Raw genomic sequence first — 21,909 nt, forward strand, 5'->3', positions numbered from 1 at the left:
GCACAGTTAAGGCACTAATGTTCCATTCCAGGCCTGTAGATGGCAATAATGCACATTACAAGCAATGTCTGCCATCATCTTTAAGATATACGAGAAACAAACATTCCTAAATGATGGATTCCAACAAGTCAGACTTAATTAACTTTTCAGAGGGCTTGGGGACGTTGCGTCTGGACAGTTATTCATCGCCGGCCAGACGCTAATGGCCACAAAGGAGCTGGGATGACATCAAAAGCCTCTGGCAGAGTGTTGTGTCTACGGTGATTAAAAATCCAGTAACATGATGCCGCGTTTAAAAGCAGAAACAACAAAGGACTGTTCCTGACAGCATTAAATGTTATCCATTTCAGCTATTTGTCAGTCACAGTACCGCCAATTATTTGAAAATCTCTGATCTAAAAACTATTTTGGCACCCACAGTTGTAAAGTACCCAAAAGGCCTGAGCTAGACAATAGATCCTTTTCCAGGGCAGGAACTTTTATAGGAACTTTCCAATTTACCCAAACAAATGAAATACGACCCTGTGTTTCCACCAAAATTTCTAAGGTGAACAAAGTTCCACCAGAAACTAATTTGGTTCCCAGTCGCCATTACTTGTATTTTCGAAAGTTCCAAAAGCCGCCACTACAGTATGTAAGGACAACATGTTCATTTCCTATTTCTTGTGTATTTGTATTTCTGGCAACATAACAACGGAGAAGAAGAAGGAACAATAGGAACTTTTGAGGGGGATCTCTGTGCTAAAAAACGCTGATTAGTGGAACAATCTGCAGTGTTTTTACTCGGCCATAGAGTTCAAACTGGTTTGCAGTTGAATTTTTACAATCTTCATTTCGACACACAAAGCTACAAAAAGTAAATAGACTCTTTTAAAGAGGAATATTTCGCCACACGTCGAAGCAACGACTCAAGCTTCTCACTGGACCTCGGCAAACTTGTTCTTTGAGAAAATATGTGAAATAAATGAGGAAGTGAACGAGTGGAACAAGGGTAAACCACATCAAATATTCACTATTTAGTTTGTTACATGCTGTAACCGTAGTCGACGCCATTTGTGTAATTATTTACTTTAACCCGGGTGACCCAAATGCTAATGCTAACAGGCTAACATAAAACCTGATGTGTTCATGTTGTCGCTACAGTTATTATCTATTCTTACCAGCTGAAATGGACATTAAGGACTTAATTCATCATTTTCTGAGGGGACGACTTTGTGACTGTGTTGGACACTGGACAAAAGACCGACTAATTATGTAAAATTTGGTACACTTTTGTTTTTTAATCATTTGCTTTTGTACTGCATTGCTTTGTATCTTATTTAGTTACACTTTAGTAAAATACATCTGACCTAATATTGTCTGTTTATCTACATGGCATCAACATAGAAATATACAGTACCACTCCTCCATACGTCATAAGCCTCATATGTATAAACCAGGGGTCGGCAACCCGCGGCTCCGGAGCCGCATGCGGCTCTTTGATCACTCTGATGCGGCTCAGCTGCATACTTGCTGACCCCCCCGATATTTTTGGGAGGTTTCCGGATTTCAGTGCCTCTCCCGGAAATCTCCCGGGGCAACCATTCCCCGATTTTCACCCGGACAACAATATTGAGGGAGTGCCGTGATGGCACTGTCTTTAACGTCCTCTACAACATGTTGTCGCATCTGCTTTTACACCATGCTATCTGCGTGCCGGCCTGGTCACATGTAGTATGCGGCCTCTGCTTTCACACGTAAGTGACTGCAAGGCATACTTGGTCAACAGCCATACAGGTTACACTGAGGGTTGTGATATAAACAACTTTAATACTCTTACTAATATGCGCCACACTGTGAACCCACACCAAACAAGAATGACAAACACATTTTGGGAGAACATCCGCACCGTAACACAACATAAACACAACAGAACAAATACCCAGAATCCCATGCATCTCTAACTCTCTTCCGGGCTACATTATACACCCCCGCTACAACCAACCCCCCCACCTCAACCGACGCACGGAGGGGGGGGGGGTCAGTTTGGTTGTAGCGGGGGTGTATAATGTAGCCCGGAAGAGTTAGAGATGCATGGAATTCAGGGTACCGTATTTTCCGCACTATAAGGCGCACCTAAAAACCACAAATTTTCTCAAAAGCTGACAGTGCGCCTTATAACCCGGTGCGCTTTATATATGGATTAATATTAAGATTCATTTTCATAAAGTTTCGGTCTCGCAACTACGGTAAACAGCCGCCATCTTTTTTCCCCGTAGAAGAGGAAGTGCTTCTTCTTCTACGCAAGCAACCGCCAAGGTAAGCACCCGCCCCCATAGAACAGGAAGCGCTTCTTCTTCTACTGTAAGCAACCACCCGCCCGCGTAGAAGAAGAAAAAGGGCGCGGATATTACGTTTCATTTCCTTTGTGTGTTTACATCTGTAAAGACCACAAAATGGCTCCTACTAAGCGACAGGGATCCGGTTCATGAAAAGACGCAATCTCTCCATCCGCACACGGACTACTATTTCACAGCAACTGCCTAAAGACTTTCAAGAAAAGCTGGCTACTTTCCGTGCATATTGTAAAAACAAGATAGCTGAAAAAAAGATCCGGCCAGAGAACATTATCAACATGGACGAGTTTCCACTGACTTTTGATATTCCTGTGAACCGCACTGTGGATACAACGGGAGCACGTACGGTCAATATTCGCACCACAGGGAATGAGAAGTCATCCTTCACTGTGGTTCTAGCTTGCCATGCTAATGGCCAGAAACTTCCACCCATGGTGATATTCAAAAGGAAGACCTTGCCAAAAGAGACCTTTCCAGCCGGCGTCATCATAAAAGCTAACTCGAAGGGATGGATGAAGAAAAGATGAGCGAGTGGTTAAGGTAAGTTTACGCGAAGAGGCCGGGTGGCTTTTTTCACGCAGCTCCGTCCATGTTGATATACGACTCCGTGCGCGCCCACATCACGCTGGTTTTTAATATATTATTAAAGTTTGACTGACCTATCTGACTGTTTTTTTGACATTCCCTTTAGCGCAGTTAGATGCGGCTTATAACACGGGGCGTCTTATAGGTGGACAAAGTTTTGAAATATGCCGTTCATTGAAGGCGCGGCTTATAACCCAGGGCGCCTTATGGTGTCATTCTTGTTTGGTGTGAGTTCACAGTGTGGCGCATATTAGTAAGAGTGTTAAAGTTGTTTAAACGCGCACCCTCAGTGTGGCCTGTATGGCTGTTGAACAAGTATGCCTTGCAGTCACTTTTGTGTGTCTGCAGAAGCCGCATACAACGTGTGACTGGGCTGGCAAGCTGTTTGTACAGGTTGTAGAGGGCGCTAAAGGCAGTGCCATAATAGCACGCCCTTATTACTGTAGTTTGGGTGAAAAGCAGCAAACATTCGAGAGAATAGTTGCTCTGAAATTCGGGAGTTTCCCGGAAAAATTGGGAGGGTTGGCAAGTGTGATGCTGTCAAGCGGCATTCATATAAAACTCGCGGGCCGCACTAACATTACATTTTCATATTAAGGTGCGGGCCGCGTGTCTGAGACCCCTGGTTTATACATAGCACAAAGCAAAAAAAAACTTTGTACGCAGTGTTATTTCATTTTAAATTTCAAAAGAGTTTTGTGGCTCCCATTGTTTTCTTTATTTTGTGAAACGGGTCAAAATGGCTCTTTGAGTGGTAAAGGTTGCTGACCCCTGGTATAAACTAATCTGAACTGTGAAATGCAGTGGGAATGCAAACCACACAGGTGCACAGGAACCTATAGTTCTCGGAACAAAAGGTTCCAGGAACTTAAAGTTCCTCAACTTTTGGTGAAAAATGGCTTAATGTGCAAAGAGTAACTGGAGGGCAGAGTATAGTCACTACCAGAATGGAATATAAAGTCTATTGTAGTGATGTAAAGACATGAACATTTCATTGATTGATTGAAACTTTTATTAGTAGATTGCACAGTTCAGTACATATTCCGTACAATTGACCACTAAATGGTAACACCCGAATAAGTTTTACATCTTGTTTAAGTCGGGGTCTACGTAAATCAATTCATGGCATCAAAGTTATCGGGGTATTGTTGCATGTGCTCAAAAAGTACGGATACACACACAGTAAAATCTTTTGACGAAATTATATATATATATATATATATATATATATATATATATATATATATATATATATAACAAAAATAAACAGACACACTGTTAGAAAACCCACTATTTTGCATTTTTTGTGTTTCTTACGCTTCACTGACAGTGTTTTAGTTTCTGTATTGTATCTGTTTAATGGCTAAGCTTTTATTCTTTTAAATATTGGTTTGTACAGTACTGTAGCACTTTAAGATGTATTAAACGAAAATGGTGTACCAAATCAAATCTAATATTTATGCCTTCTGGACAGTGTTATGGCGTCCTACATGTTCAGCGGTCCTTGAACGCATCATACTAAAAACACCTCTATCTCGTGTATGAATGATCAGAGTTTGCTGAGAGAACCCAGCTTGTAGGTTCAATGAGCACAATTGAATATCTTAGTTGCACAGAAAGCAAAGTGTTTCTATAAGTTTAGATTGGGGTATGTCATTTCTTAATCAAAAATGACCTTAATGTCTTGTTTCATGTTAGCATTTAAGCTAGCGAACTGGCGCTAGTCAGGCAGTGAGTTTATCAAAGTGCAGTTATCAGTCATAGTTTTTTTTATCATTTTAATTAAAAAAGGAGATAGTATCCGTCAGGAGTTTTACCGCGGTTATCATTATTACCATTTGTCGTCACATCTCGAGTCTATTGTTGTCGTTTGCAGCTGCGATAGGCTCCAGCACCCCCCGCAACCCTGAGAGGGACAAGCGGTAGACAATGAATGGATGGATGTTTACTGTTGTCATGTTATTTATGTACATTGCCTTGTCCTTTCAAGGATTTACCCTTCCACACTGGACTGAACTCAACCACATGGCTTTATCTCTAAGACGATGCTTGAAAAGTTGAGCTGTTTTCGGAAACATTGGAATAGCAAATGGGAAAATTCACGTTTTTTTGAACAGGGCACCTTTGGAAGCTATTGAAACTGTAAAAAGGTGTTCAAACTGTCAACAAATTAGATTCATTTATGGTGCACTCATGCAGTGAATCTAATCTGCTCCATTCTTCTATCCACATTATCCATACTCTTTGAGCGCGTTGTCAACGCTGGCAATGCAACGTCACCCTGGGACTACTGTAACTTGGGCTACCTGCTACAGTTTAAATGCCATCAGACTCCGCTCAGCGGTATGCCGACTCCAATGATGCCGGCTGGCGTCGAGAAGGTAGGCCTCGAGGGAGCAGATTTAGGGGGGAGAAAAGATCGGAAAGAAGCTTATCCATGAAGCCATATCTCATTAGAATAATAATGGATGCATTCATGCTGTAAAAATAAAGCGGGGGGGTTCTCACTAAAAGGGACTACAAAGGTCTGTCCAGTGGTAAACAGTAGGCCACCCGAACAAAAACAAAAAGGAGACATCAAAGGATTTACCAGATGAGGTATTGATGCTGTTAATTGTTGGGAAAAAGTCAGATAACACTCGCCGCCTCTTTAAAGATATTTCTTCAGGGAGCTTAGGTCGCACACTCCTGTGACATTGGCCTAATTAATGTACACTTTGTGGTGAATGGCGAATCACGGTTAAAAAACAATGGAGGTTTTACAGTAAACACAGCAGCATAATTCAGCAGGGTTTCCCCATGTGCATGTATGTACAGTATGATGGTCCGTCACAATTTAATTTGGACTGCCTAGTGTTTCCCACAGACTAGGGGCGTAGCCATGGCGGTGTAAAAATAACGGCATTGTACGATTTGCATAATTGGCTATGAAGTGTGTATTTTATTTAAAAGGCTAAAAAACGATCCATATTTAAAGACAGCCATGGGCTATTACGGTAGTTATTAGTATCCGTATATATTTTTCTTGTAACATTACATTGTTTTGCTGTATTTTTAATTTTTTTTTGCTTATTTTATTACTACAATACACTTCAAACACCCCTGTTTTTTTCCACGTGTATTATTCTGCCCTCCCTAACGTTTGGAATGTTTAGTTTGGCAGACAGTTAAACAGCCCTTTAAATTAGAGATGAAAAAACTTTAAACTCGAGGTTGTTTATTGATAGTCCAGAATGATAAAACTAAGTACACAAAGGGAAGTACAGTGTAACCTCGATTTACGAACGCCTCTATTGGCAGCCTTTTCAGTTTACGTATATATATATATATATATATATATATATATTGCGGCCAAGTGCAACTGGGATAGGCTCCAACGCCCCCACGACTCCGAAAGTGGATGGATGGATGATATATATATTTTTTTTTTTTTCTCTCCTTGGCCTCAGTCTGGACCCCCTCTCCAGGGGCCCAGGGGCCCAGGCTGAATATTTTTTTCTCACTCCTCCCCAGCGTTTACCTGTTTCTCACCTTTTTTGTAAGGGGCGCCGGAAGTTGGCAGACCCGTCACCGATCCTGTTCTGTCTCCCTGTAATGTTTGTCTGCTCTTGAATGGGATTGTGCTGAAAAACTTAATTTTCCCTCAGGGATTATTAAAGTATTTCTGATTCTGATTGATACGATATGGGACGGCGTGGCGAAGTTGGTAGAGTGGCTGTGCCAGCAATCCGAGGGTGGCTGGTTATTGGGGTTCAATCCCCACCTTCTACCATCCTAGTCACGTCCGTTGTGTCCTTGGGCAAGACACTTCACCCCTTGCTCCTGATGGCTGCTGGTTAGCGCCTTGCATGGCAGCTCCCGCCATCAGTGTGTGAATGTGTGTGTGAATGGGTGAATGTGGAAATACTGTCAAAGCGCTTAGAGTACCTTGAAGGTAGAAAAGCGCTATACAAGTATAACCCATTTATCATTTATTTATTTATATATAAAAACGCTTAAAATATTTATTTCCGATAAATCGCATTTTGTTTATAGTTAACTCAAAAGTAATCGCAGATATAATTTTTCATCATTAATAAGTGTACCCTAGACAGATCATTTACGAGGGTTGGTGACTAGGATGGTAGAAGGTGGGGATTGAACCAGTAACCCTCAGATTGCTGGCACGGCCACTCTCCCAACTTCGCCACGCCGTCCCCTAGCCTAGAACATGATTAGCAGGAGGTAGCAGCACACGTACCATCTTTAAAGTAAAGTGTTATCTTGCTGTATTGCAAAATCTTTAAAAGAAAAAAGAAAAATGTCATTTTTTATTTGTTACTTCTGGCAGCCCTTAATTTACCTGTGGCAGCCGCCACAAGTAAATGAATGTATGGGAGACACTGATTGCCACAGTAATAATGTGCGCATGTTATAAGGCGCACGCACATCTACCAAGCCATTCATTTTGAGTTCTATTGTTGAATAAGGTTTAAAAACATAATGACATGAACCAAAAAGCTCACTGTACCCGTCCAGGGGCCAACATGTGATGGCAACACTCGTGCATCCTGTGACTATTATTGCAGGATCAATGATATCCATTCTAGTTTGTCTCAGCAAAGCTTGGTATATTCTACAATATTGCACACAACAAATCCTAAATCCTAAGATTTTACGGTAAATGTTGCAATTGTGCTGTGCTTTGCCTTCGTTGGACCGCCTGACCCAGTCCGACGTCTGGTGCGATGGGAGAAAAAGAAAACTCTCAAGCAAAGACGTCTCCTGTTCATCTTTAATTCATTGCCATGAAACTGTAAAAAGGGTCTTCAGTCTATTTTCAGTTTTCTCGATGCGAGTTTCTAGAGCGTTGATAATGAAGAAGGTCGCAAAAAGTTCTCTTTCACTGTTGGAGAACTATCAGAACAAATCCCACATAACTTTTGAAGAATGTCTTCTTCTGAGCAATTTAAACGGAATTTTCTTTTGCTCATCTTCAGTAACAACAGTCCTTCCATTACGGCGTCATACGAGTCTCCTTTGCAACGGGTCAGTCGTCTTGCTTTAGGCCAATTCCCATTGGACACAAGCCTACTAACCCTTGATAGGGATGCGTCTGAGGCTCTTCCACACCAAACTCATCTAAACATGCCCTTATGGACCTTACTTTGACAAACAGTTTTCCCAAACGGTTTCCACAGAGTCGAAATCACACGAGAGATATCGTGCGAAGTTGAAGCCTGTCACTTGCCAGGATCTTTATTACCGTCACCAAGGAAGTTTAAAATTTCTACATTTCTGTTTTTTCTATCAAGATGTTGTGCTTAGTGTACATTAATGAGAAACTGCTGCAATAAAACAAAGAGTGAACATTTTTAAGGGTTCGGAATACTTTCCGTACCTACTGTACACATACATACACACTAGAAGGTGGGAATCTTTGGGCGACTCACAATTCGACTACAATTCAGGAGCTCCGATCAATTAAAAATCAATTATTGATGCATCATTAGTTTATGTATATTGATGCAGTTTTGCATTTCTTTTCGTTTGACTAATTAAGCGTTTATCACTTGCAACATTTAAAAACAGTGCATTTGTAATTAGTTTCCATCACTCGGTGAGGTGGCTCGCTGTAGTCAGCCAAATCTGCATTACATTATTTACAATAAATAAATCAATTATCTATTATTGACATTTACAAATCGATTTTATAATAGTCCATGTCCCAATTGCGATTAATCTAAAAATGAATTATTTCCCCCACCTTTATTACACACACACACACACGCATATACAGTATATACATATACATATATAGTAGTGGTGTGCATCTCTACCTTAAATGAGTAATATAAGTACAACAAAATGTGTTTTCAGTACAAGCTGTCTGAGAGCAGACATTCAGTAGACAGGGTACCGCCTGTGAGGAAAGGCTCATAGCAGCACCGCAGGTACGTTGAGGATATTAGGAGTGTTATGTGCTTTCATGTCGCCAAACATACCCAAAAAAATGCTAGATTTGTCGCTAGTAGCTTTTGACAAAGAAAGAGGAGCTGGACAAATTCAAGATTTAGTGTCAAAGTAGCCAAGTTGACAACACTGCGCTAAGGTGTGTGTGAAAAATAAAGAGGTAAAGACCCGCCTTACGATGTTTCTGATTGGTTTACATTGTGTGGTATTGTCATCACAGAAGTCTCACAAGATTAGAGCAGCCATATTTTGTATCAGATCTACAATATATAAAATACTACTATGATAATTATCAAAAAAATACTGCTATGGCTATCAAAAGATGGAAAATAAATAGTGCAGTTGAAAGAAATAATCAATAACTCCTAGCACTAAAACTATTGGTTACAAGTAGAAAAGTTAATAAAGTTTATTTTTCTTCAGCCCAGTTATCGCGTAGATGGACGTTACAGGTATTAACTCCAAAAAGAATCCAGGCCTTTTGACTGAATTAAAAATAACCTAGGAAAAAAAGCAATTGCTGAAAAGTGTAAATAGTAAATAGTTGATGGTGCATGTTAGTTTCTCGTACACTTTGCAGCACTTTTACGTGAATCCCCGAGGAGATGACACTAAACCTCTTAAAGTTTTTGTAGCATTAGTTTTTCCACAAACAAGCGCAGAAATAAGAGATGATGAAAGGAACGCACAAGAAATCCTTAAGGGACAATACTGAAATGTCTTTGCATGGACTTTGGGTGTTTTAGTGCACATTGAAATGGATGTTTGTGTGTTTTTAAAAAGGGTGATCATCTGGGATTTGCGTTTACACATGTAACAGCAAAATATTGGCAAACAACCACACAAAATGTACTATTCCTGATACTGCACAGTACTGAGAGCTGTCAAGATAAATTAGGTTAAGAAAATATTGGAAACATCCCGCAGCACAAAAATAAACACACACTGAACCTTAAAACGATAACGATCCAAATAGAAGTCTCGGCACATTTCGTTACCACGGGTATTGTCACCAAATCTATAATTTTTTATTCATTATCAGTTGTTCATTATCATCATTGTTATTCATTACTATCCGGGTATTGTTGATTGGTTGTTGTTGTTGCTCAAAAAGTAGGCATGCTATGCTCACCCGACGCTTGGACCGCTGCAGATCGGGTCAACAGACAAGCCGAAACGAAAGCGCGTCAGACGGAGAGGAACTGACCATAGACTCCGTCTGGCGCATGATTAGCAAAGGACGGCTAACTCTTCTGGTTGTACTACTAGCAATTGTTTAGTATCTGGAAAAGATAGATGAACTTCAACTTCAGCGGCAAGACTCAGGAAGGAAGAACGACGGCCCTCGTTAAACAAGCATGGTGCCCAGACAGTAAGATGATTTCAAACTACTGCTCTGAACTGCGAAATAATATTTAGCGCTGCTAATTGCGAACTAATGATCAGCACTTTAGTGTTATCAATCATGGTTTGACGATAATTTTGATTTTAAACTTTAATACCCATTGTTTGTAGTTTAATCGCGGTTTATCAATAACACAGATAATAGATACATCTCTTAAGACGGTATACAAAAAAAGGTCTGGAAAAAATCATCTTCAGAGTCTAAAGCAGGCCCAATTCAACTGCGGCCCGCCAAGGCTTTTACAAACTCCGTTTCCATATGAGTTGGGAAATTGTGTTAGATGTAAATATAAACGGAATACAATGATTTGCAAATCATTTTCAACCCATATTCAGTTTAATATGCTACAAAGACAACATATTTGATGTTCAAACTGATAAACTTTTTTTTTTTGTGCAAATAATCATTAACTTTAGAGTTTGATGCCAGCAACACGTAACAAATAAGTTGGGAAAGGTGGCAATAAATACTGATAAAGTTGAGGAATGCTCATCAAACACTTATTTGGAACATCCCACAGGTGAACAGGCAAATTGGGAACAGGTGGGTGCCATGATTGGGTATAAAAGTAGATTCCATGAAATGCTCAGTCATTCACAAACAAGGATGGGGCGAGGGTCACCACTTTGTCAACAAATGCGTGAGCAAATTGTTGAACAGTTTAAGAAAAACCTTTCTCAACCAGCTATTGCAAGGAATTTAGGGATTTCACCATCTGCGGTCCGTAATATCATCAAAGGGTTCAGAGAATCTGGAGAAATCACTGCACGTAATCAGCTAAGCCCGTGACCTTCGATCCCTCAGGCTGTACTGCATCAACAAGCGAAATCAGTGTGTAAAGGATATCAACACATGGGCTCAGGAACACTTCAGAAACCCACTGTCAGTAACTACAGTTGGACGCTACATCTGTAAGTGCAAGTTAAAACTCTCCTATGCAAGGCGAAAACCGTTTATCAACAACACCCAGAAATGCCGTGGGCTTCGCTGGGCCTGAGCTCATCTAAGATGGACTGATACAAAGTGGAAAAGTGTTCTGTAGTCTGACGAGTCCACATATCAAATTGTTTTTGGAAACTGTGGACGTCGTGTCCTCCGGACCAAAGAGGAAAAGAACCATCCGGATTGTTATAGGCGCAAAGTTGAAAAGCCAGCATCTGTGATGGTATGGGGGTGTATTAGTGCCCAAGACATGGGTAACTTACACATCTGTGAAGGCACCATTAATGCTGAAAGGTACATACAGGTTTTGTAACAACATATGTTGCCATCCAAGCAACGTTACCATGGCCCCTGCTTATTTCAGAAAGACAATGCCAAGCCACGTGTTACATCAACGTGGCTTCATAGTAAAAGAGTGCGGGTACTAGACTGGCCTGCCTGTAGTCCAGACCTGTCTCCCATTGTTAATGTGTGGCGCATTATGAAGCCTAAAATACCACAACGGAGACCCCGGACTGTTGAACAACTTAAGCTGTACATCAAGCAAGAATGGGAAAGAATTCCACCTGAGAAGCTTAAAAAATGTGTCTCCTCAGTTCCCAAACGTTTACTGAGTGTTGTTAAAAGGAAATGCCATGTAACACAGTGGTGAAGATGCGCTTTCCCAACGACTTTGGCACGTGTTGCAGCCATGAAATTCTAAGTTAATTATTATTTGCAAAAAAATAAATAAAGTTTATGAGTTCGAACATCAAATATCTTGTCTTTGTAGTGCATTCAATTGAATATGGGTTGAAAAGGATTTGCAAATCATTGTATTCCGTATATATTTACATCTAACACAATTTCCCAACTCCAACCACGATCCCATATCAGGGCAAGGAAAAACTCAATCACAATGGGCTACAATGAGAAACCTTGAAGGTGAGACCGGTGCAATGGACGTCGAGTGGATCTAGTTAATAGTGCTAGGCCAGGGGTGTCAAACTCAAATACAGAGTGGGCCAAAATTTAAAACTGAACAAAGCCGCGGGCCAAGGTTGAACAAGTTAACCTTTTAATAGGGACCCAAACAAGTTTTGCATTGAATATTGAACAAGCAAGGCTTATATAACTTTATAGTGACATGCAAAATCGAGTTTCAAATAATAATAATAATAATAATAATAATTCAAAAATATCAATGGCATATCAAATACAATTTAAATAAAAATTGAATGCCTCTTTTCTATTTGCAGCTTTCTGAGGTAAATATCAACATTAACTTTTTCCACAGGCTAATAAATTTGAAAATAAAATAACAATGAATATACCAACCAAATCAGGACTTCAAACTGCTCAGTTTGCAACACTGATCTAATCATATGCCCAACCAAGCCAGATACCTGCCATATTTTCTTGGATGCTAGTTAATTAAAGTCGGGGCTCAGGCTTTGAGCTGAGGCAACCTTCATTATCAAACGAAGGTGTTCATCAGTCATTATATCTCGTAGCCCACCCAGACCACAGTCTTGGGGGCGTGCCTTAAAGACACTCACTTCAACGTCCGCTATGAGCTGCTATCACGTCCGCTTTTCATCCATTTTAACAACGTGCCGGCCCAATCACAAGATATGTGCGGCTTCTGTATGAACACATACGGGAATGCCATGCATATTTGTTCAACAGCGATACAGGTCACACTGAGGGTGCCCGTATAAACAACTTTAACAATCTTAGAAATATACGCCACACTGTGAATCCACACCAAAAAAGAATGACAAACACATTTCGGGAGAACATCCGCACCGTAACACAACATAAACACAACAGAACAAATACCCAGAACCCTTTGCAGCACTAACTCTTCCGGGACGCTACAATATACACCTTGTAGCGGATGTTCTCCCGAAATGTGTTTGTCCTTCTTGTTTGGTGTGGGTTCACAGTGTGGTGCATATTTCTAACAAAACTTAAAGTTGTTTATACGGCAACCCTCAGTGTAAATTGTATCGCTGTTGATCAGGTATGCGTTGCATTCACTTTAATGTGCGTGCAGAAGCGGCACATATTATGTGACTGGGCCAGCACACGTTGGACTGGATGAAAAGCGGATGTGACGATTTCCGGGACGGGCGCTGAAATCTGGTACTCTCCTGGGAGGGTTGGCAAGTATGAGAATTAGCGGTGAATGCGGTGTTACTGCGGCACCGCCGCTGAATATAATCGGCGGGCCAGCTCTAGTGTTAATTTGATATCGCCTCAAGGGCCAAGTGAAATTACACGGCAGGCCAAATTTGGCCCGCGGGCCAGAGTTTGAGACCCATGTGCGAGGCACTCAGCAGCAAGGGTTGGAATTGGGGGTTGAATCACCAAATGATTCCCGAGCGCGGCGCACGCTGCTGCTCACTCATCCCCTCACCTCCCAGGGGGTGAACATGGGGATGGGTCAAATGCAGAGGACAAATTTCACCACACCCAGTGTGTGTGACAATCGTTGGGACTTTAACTTTAACTTAAACACATATATAAACACACAAATGTCATAAAAGAAAGAATGCTGCTTTTTTTTAAATGTGGAAATCACCTTAACACTGCAATAAAATATATTTGTTTTTTTTAAACTTTCAGGGTTTATGTGATAGCAGTATTTTTAATTTGCAGCAATCTTTGATTTATGGTGTTTGGGCTCACTTCTATTAGATTAGAGTGTGCTGGTGTGCAAAATAAAGTCCAGTGTGTGAAGCATTCTCACCCAAGGTTCATTAAACGTAAATACTACATTCTTAGCAAACAATAACAAAAACACTTCTAATGCAATGAGAGTAGTCAACTTTTTGGGTAGTTTTTCTTTCTGGCTGCCTCAAATGTAACACACCCCCTTGAATGACCAAAGTTAGCATCAGCAGCTAGCATGACAAAAGTCGTCTAAAAGCGTATTTCTGCCACAATAACACATTACAACCAGCATCCCCCAAGTAGAGAACACCTTAAACAATTAGTTAACATTATTTGGGTTTTTTTTCAGGCAAGCAGTGCCCCGCCCTGGATGAAGAAAGGCGGTGAAGTTGTGTACTCACCTTGTTTGACACACTTGAGTCTCACCGGCTCCTTGCTGTGCTTCACCACCGCCTGCACGTCCCGGCTGGTGAGCCCTGCCACCGGGGTGTCGTTCACCTCCAGCAGAAGCTCGCCCTGGAGGAGGAAGCTGCCGCTTTGGCACGGAGCTCCACCGGGGGGAAGCTCGCCCACGAGCGGGAACTGTCCATGCTCCGCACCGCCCTTCAGCTCCGGAGCCAACAGCTTTCCCTCCGCGCTCCGGCCGAGGACGCTCTCGTGGACTTTGTTGCTCCAGTGGTTCTTCTTCCTATTCAGACTCTTGGACATGGCTCACATTGAGGCGGGGGAGGAAAGTTCCAGCGCACTTTGAGTCTCCCCCACCCCCGGGGTAACGTCTCAGTGTTGGCCGTCACTTGAGTCCATGTCCTCTGTGAAGCAGCTGGATCATCACTCCGTGTGGTGTTCAAAGCGCTCAACGTATGATGCGTTTAGGTGCTCGAGTGAAAGTGTGACCCTACAGCTTCACTCGCAAAAAGTGAACCCTGTTGACTTCAAATCAATTTCCTGCACCGTCTTTCCAATTTTAGTAATACTAAAGCAGTATTAAAATGACTGTATTGCCGGTGCCAAGAAGTGAGATACATTATGTTTGACTTCTGAAACTGTACGAGGCTACCCTGAAGGCAGCAACCAGCTCCAACCAGCGTGACTGACCCGGATGTGAAGGCTGGAGGAGCATCTTTCTTTCCATGGAAAAAAAAGAAGCACATAACAAGGGAAGAGTTGCTTTATTTCCACCGACTGAGGTTTCTTTATGTCAGAAATATGTTTTTTTTAACATAAAAAGTTAGCAGTTACTTTGAGCTGCAAGGGGCATTCTCTACAAAAGTCAATCTAATGAATAAAGATGTGCAATACACTTGTTTTGTGATGAGTACTGAATTTTGGGTGCATTCTCCAGAGGTAGGTAGAGTAGCCAGAAATTGTACTCAAGTAAGAGTACTGTTACTTTAGAGATTTATTACTCAAGTAAAAGTAAGGAGTAGTCACCCAAATATTTACTTGAGTAAAAGTAAAAAGTATGTTGTGAAAAAACTACTCAAGTACTGAGTAACTGATGAGTAACATACACACTCATATCATATCATATATATATATATATATATATATATATATATATATATTTATGTGTGGGAAAAAAAATCACAAGACTATTTCATCTCTACAGGCCTGTTTCATGAGGGGGGGTACCCTCAATGAGATGATTGAGGGTACCCCCCCTCATGAAACAGGCCTGTAGAGATGAAATAGTCTTGTGATTTTTTTCCCCACACATACATATATTGCGCTCTACTACGGTATCGAGCACTATTTTTTGGATAACCTTATTAAGACATATATATATATATATATATATATATATATATATACGGTATATATATATATATATATATATATATATATATATATATATATATATATATATATATATATATATATATATATACATACATACATACATATACATTGATATATACAGTATATAATTTATAAGTATTTATTTTGCTGTTTTTGTTTACATGTTAAAGGTGTTTTAATGAATATACATGCACGTTTAACATATAGATTCCTTTCTTTAATGAAGACTAGAATATAAGTTGGTGTATTACCTGATTCTGATGACTTGCGTTGATTGTAATCAGACAGTCGTGATGATAACGTCCACGTTTTCAAATGGAGGAGAAGAAAAGTTCCTCCTTTCTGTCTAATACCACATGAAAGTGGTGGGTTTTTGGCATCCTATTTGTCCAGCTTCCATATTCGTTTTTATACACTTTACAAGAAATATATTGCTGTCAAACTCCGTAGCTTGCTAGCTTGTTTACGCTGGCTTTCGGAGACTCTTGTTTTGAAAGCGCAGGCGCGATGGCGCGGTACTTTTATTGTGAAGACAGGAACGTCCTCATGTGCGGTCAGTCTTGAGGCTTTTGACGGTTTTTCAACTTGTTTAAGTCAGGTCATGTGACCACCTGGCTCTGTTTGATTGGTCCAACGTCACCAGTGACTGCATCTGATTGGTGGAACGAAGTGAAACGTCACCAGTAAGGCAGGCACTTTGAAGGTCTGTCTGACAGACCAAAACAAACAAAGCGTGCATTAACAGATCGATAAAAATTAGTAGCGAGTAGCGAGCTGAATGTAGATAAAAGTAGCGGAGTAAAAGTAGCGTTCCTTCTCTATAAATATACTTAAGTAAAAGTAAAAGTATGTTGCATTAAAACTACTCTTAGAAGTACAATTTATCCCAAAAGTTACTCAAGTAGATGTAACGGAGTAAATGTAGCGCGTTACTACCCACCTCTGGCATTCTCCAGTTTATTATAGGAGTCACTTAACTTTGTCACGCTCCAAAGAAAAAATCCTCTGGTGCCTTCTTGTAACAAATGTGTTACATTGATGTTGTTGTCAAAGTTCCCAATGACACCATCTTGGAATTCACTCACTAATGAGCTCATTTTCACTAATGACACTTGTGCCAATTCAATGCCAAGACTGTACTGATGTGCCATTATAATATTATCCACGCTCCCTCTGTCAGGCAAATAAAAGGAGGACAAAATTCAGCAAATGATTTTGAGAGAAGAATGCTTGGCTGCCACAAATGAGGCGATATGTTTTTGCAAGACAGAACAGCATGTTCAAAAGTGCTTAAACATAATAATGTTAATCAAATATACTGTATTCTATTATCATCATCTAATAATATGTGTAATATTGGAAAAAATACAAACTCAATATAATATTTACAATAATACGAATAATAATTGCATCTAAGAATAATGAATAATTATTATATTAATAAAATAAATAATAAAACAATATACAAAAATTACAAAAAGTAAAATGAGCTCTTATTGCTATTGATGAAATATTCAAGAATAAATATTTTCACGAACCATCCATCCAACTATCAATTGAAAATAATATTAAAGGTATTGTGCAAAAATTAAATTTAACATATACATATTTTTTTATTTCTAATAATGATAGCTTGAATTAATATGAAATAGTTTAGCAACAAAAAAGTACACAACTTTTGAACTATTAATAATGATAGTAAAATGTACTAACATATGAAATAATATAAACGATAATAATAATAATCATATTCATACAAAAAAATGAAATGTAACTACGATAAATTGAAAAAATAATAATAAAAAGTAGTAATTATAAAATATACAAATAAAATGATATATATAACAATCCAAATAATTATAACAAAATAGACTATGAGTACTTTTAATACCAATAATATTAGTAATAATAATAATATTAATAATAATAACTATTTTACAGCATATGTACATATATATGATAATAATAATAGTTGTTATTATTATTATTATTATCATTATTGTTATTATAATATGATTAGAGTAAAATGTAATGTACTTCAATCTTTAGCTAGGTTTGAAAAAATATTTGTAAGTTTTCTACTCTCCCCATTTTTTTATTAAATAATTTACATTTTTATACATATCATAATGATAACTATTATTGTTATTATTATTATTCTTACGATTATTATTATTATCATTATTGTATTTTTATATACAGTAAATAACTGTAGTATATATACTTACGCACACACACACACACACATATATATATACATATATATATCATCATCATTATAATCATCAATAATCATCATTACTGTATTTTTATATACAGTATATAACTGTAATATATATATATATATATATATATATATATATATATATATATATATATATATATATATATATATATATATATATATATATATATATACTTACGCACATATACACACACACACACACACACAAATATATATATATATATATATATATATATATATATATATATATATATATATATATATATACATATATACAGTATATATACAAGGGTTATATATATATTACAATTATTAATATTATTGGTAGTAGTAGTTTTTGTTATTGTTTTATATACATATAATTCTTTTTAGTTACATAATTGAAGAATATACTTTTGGGGTTTTTCTTCAGAAGGATTACTCTCATCAGTCCGTTTAATTAAACAGATTAATCTTTTTTGTCTGATTGACTGGAATAAATCATCATAAATCATGCAAATGTCTACATCTTTTTATTATCATTATTAATCTAGTGCATTGCTGTTTTTTTCTTGGAAAAAACTCCCAACGCCTTCAAGATAGCGTCTTTGAATCACGCTGCTAATAAAGTTTGAGACAATGCATCATCTCTGAGGGGCGTCTCAGCATTCCAAAGGTGGGAGAAAGAGAGTGCAAAGAGAGAGAGGGGAGTGTTTGGACAGAAGAAGGAATTCTGGAGGCAGTGTTTGAATAAGGAGAGGAATGCCTCTCGCTGAGGAGGAGGAAAAGATTCTGCATCTTCTTCGAGCAACAAATGAGCTGCAGTTCCCACTCAGTCATGTTGGAACGAGCACTAAAAGTCAGCATGTGGCCATTTTGTTTTATTCCTAAACAGCTTTAATTAGCCTGCAAATAGGCCTGTCACCACCATTACATCATGTAGAGCAGACCACTACCACCTCCCTGGGGCGACATCGCTGGATTCCCATCTGCTTGGACGGGTGGACTTCCTGCCATGCATGTGCATCCGAAACAAGAAGAAAAAATTACACATATTTCATGTTTTTCTTATTTCATTTAGCGAGATAGCATCACTTTGGATGTGCACCAACGCCACTTATGAACCATCTTTTTTTTTTTGTCATTTATGCAAGGTCCCTATTTCAACCTCATCGTTATTATTCTCCCCATGGATTCATTAATTGCTCATCTGCCGCATCAATAAATATTCTTCCTGTTCAGATGAGAAGGTTCGCCGTGACCTACTTATTTGTTATTAAAGCCGCTGTTGCTACTTTAACTGAGTGTGTTTGTTGCGTGTGCGCGCGTGCGTGTGTGTGTGTGTGTGTGCGCGCGTGAGAGACAAAGACAGATAGAGTGAGAGGGTTTGCAACCTTGATGGTTGATGATATTTTGGCTCAATAGCTCCTCCAACAGGACAATAAGGCAACAGGACCTACTCAGTGGCCTAGTGATTAGAGTGTCCGCCCTGAGATCGGTAGGTTCGGCCATACCAAAGACTATAAAAATGGGACCCATTACCTCCCTGCTTGGCACTCAGCATCAAGGGTTGGAATTGGGGGTTAAATCACCAAAAATTATTCCCGGGTGCGGCACCGCTGCTGCCCACTGCTCCCCTCACCTCCCAGGAGGTGAACAAGGGGATGGGTCAAATGCAGAGGATTTGCAAATTTCACCACACTTAGTGTGTGTGTGACAATCATTGGTACTTTAACTTTAACTTTAGTTTACTCTCAGAGAGTCTGAGGAAAAAAATGTTGGCGTTAATTAGTTTGTTTTTCATTAATGATAATAACAATAGTACTAATTCTTAAGTCGCCACCTCATCGCAGAGCCAACACAGATAGACAGACAACATTCACACTCACATTCACACTCACAGTGTTGACAAAAAGACTATGCCCAGGTCCATGGGGTGGTATAGCTCGGTTGTTAGAGCGGCCGTGCCAGCAACTTGAGGGTTGCAGGTTCGATCCCCGCTTCCGCCATCCTAGTCACTGCCGTTGTGTCCTTGGGCAAGACACTTTACCCACCTGCTCCCAGTGCCCACCCACACTGGTTTGAATGTAACTTAGATATTGGGTTTCACTATATAAAAGCGCTTTGAGTCACTAGAGAAAAGCGCTATATAACTCACTTCACTTCACTTCCATGTCTTTGGAGGTGTGAGGAAGCCCCGGGGGGAACCCACGCAGTCACCAAAAGAACATCCATCCATCCATCCATTTTCTACCGCTTGTCCCTTTTGAGGTCACGGGAGCCTATCTCAGCTACAATCGGGCGGAAGGCGGGGTACACCCTGGACAAGTCGCCACCTCATCGCAGGGCCAACACAGATAGACAGACAACATTCACACTCACATTCACACACTAGAGCCAATTTAGTGTTGCCAATCAACCTATCCCCAGGTGCATGTTTTTGGAGGTAGGAGGAAGCCGGAGTACCCGGAGAACATGCAAACTCCAAAAAGAAAGACCTGGAGCCCGGGAATCGCCCTTCTTGTTGTGAGGCACGAGAACTAACCACTGGTCTACCATGCTGCCTACTAACAGAAGAAGAATAAACATGTTTATTAATTTGATTTAGTAATCTTTTTTTTTAAATTATTATTATTATTTTTAAAACTGGGCAACATTAGGTACTACACATCCCTGGGGAAAAAATGATGGAGTCAGCAGACTCCTGTCATGTGATCTGGCAATCTGTCTGCTTTTTGTTGCTGTGCCAAGCTCTCCAGGCTATTCACTCGGCGCCACTAGATTCCTGATGGTTCACCGTTCCAGTCGCGTTCATCTCGTCTGCTGTGGCTCCACTCACGCTTCTCGTTCCTGTGGCTCTGCCGTGTAATGTTACTATTTTCTCTCCACACCTTCATTGTGCGTTTTTTGTTTTTTCTTACTCTATTATTATTTGTATTATTTCCTGTCTGCATTGGGGGACTACCCCAGTAAAAGCCGATCATGACAACTTCATTCAGTTGTTTAATTTTGTAGAAAAGGAGCAGATTGCAGACATGACACAACACTATAGTCATGTCAAAAGGCAACTTTCTGGCTTTAAGAATCATTAAAAGAAATGAAGAATATAAATTGAATTGAATTGTTAGGAAAAAATTATGTACATTTTCATTCCCGAAGCTAACACCTGCATCAGATTTAATGCGTTGCATTTAAAAAAAAGAGTGTTAACACCTTGGAGAGCTGTTGCAGCAGGTGGATTGACATGAATCATGGCTCCAACACGAGACATTTCAACTGAAACAAAGGAGAGGATCATTAAACTTCTTTAAGAAAGTAAAATGTTGCAAAAGATTTTGCTTGTTCAGTCAGTTGTGTCTACAATCTGTACCAAGTACAAACAACATAAGAAGGTTGTAAAAGGCAAGCGTACTGGTAGACCAAGGAAACCATCAAAACGTCAAGACAGAAAACGTAACGCAACATGTCTTGAAAATAGAAAATGCACAGAAAAACAATTGAAGAACAAATGGGCAGAAACCAGAGTCCCCGTCTGTGGCCCAGCTGTAAGAAACCGCCTAAAGGAAATGTAAAAGCTATACAAAAGTTGTCATTAACACCTAAACAGAAAAAAAAAAAATTGTCGACCTTGGATGACTGGAACTAATGCATATTAAAAACGTAATCATCCTTAACCTTTAAGATGGATTAAATAAGACCTTGGATTTAAAATCATTGTTTTCTTTGATTGCCTTCCTGCCCTGACATTTGGCCTTTGAGCCCTCAAAAGGTTGACGACGCCACAGGCCAAGTGGCCTTGCCCCTAAATTGACTAATTTCCAGGCCTGGTTGACACGGATCAAGAAAAAGCATTCAAAGCAAAGATTGGAAGAGGAAAAAGCTTCCATTGTTGCCTAAAACATGTCCTTGTCGCAGCAAAACCTTTTTATGTCCTACTCTCCCTTTGTGTCACAGAGTCCATTAAAAAGAATCGTCACATTTGCATACGACCCGGACGGTAGCTCGTT

General features: G+C 39.6%; 1 protein-coding gene across 8 annotated transcripts in view; it reads right to left on the bottom strand.

Moving 5' to 3' along the window:
* magi2a (membrane associated guanylate kinase, WW and PDZ domain containing 2a) overlaps window positions 1-14,734 on the bottom strand; it is a 261,445-nt gene extending 246,711 nt beyond the window's left edge. For all 8 annotated transcript variants that reach the window (XM_061959605.1, XM_061959609.1, XM_061959603.1 and 5 more), the window contains exon 1: window positions 14,280-14,734. In XM_061959605.1, the coding sequence (XP_061815589.1) occupies window positions 14,280-14,586 (307 nt within the window). In that variant the 5' untranslated portion in view covers window positions 14,587-14,734. The remainder of the gene's footprint in view (window positions 1-14,279) is intronic.
* Window positions 14,735-21,909: the final 7,175 nt, after the last annotated feature.

Source organism: Nerophis lumbriciformis, linkage group LG05 (genome assembly GCF_033978685.3).
Source record: "Nerophis lumbriciformis linkage group LG05, RoL_Nlum_v2.1, whole genome shotgun sequence".
NCBI classification, from domain to species: Eukaryota; Metazoa; Chordata; class Actinopteri; order Syngnathiformes; family Syngnathidae; genus Nerophis; species Nerophis lumbriciformis.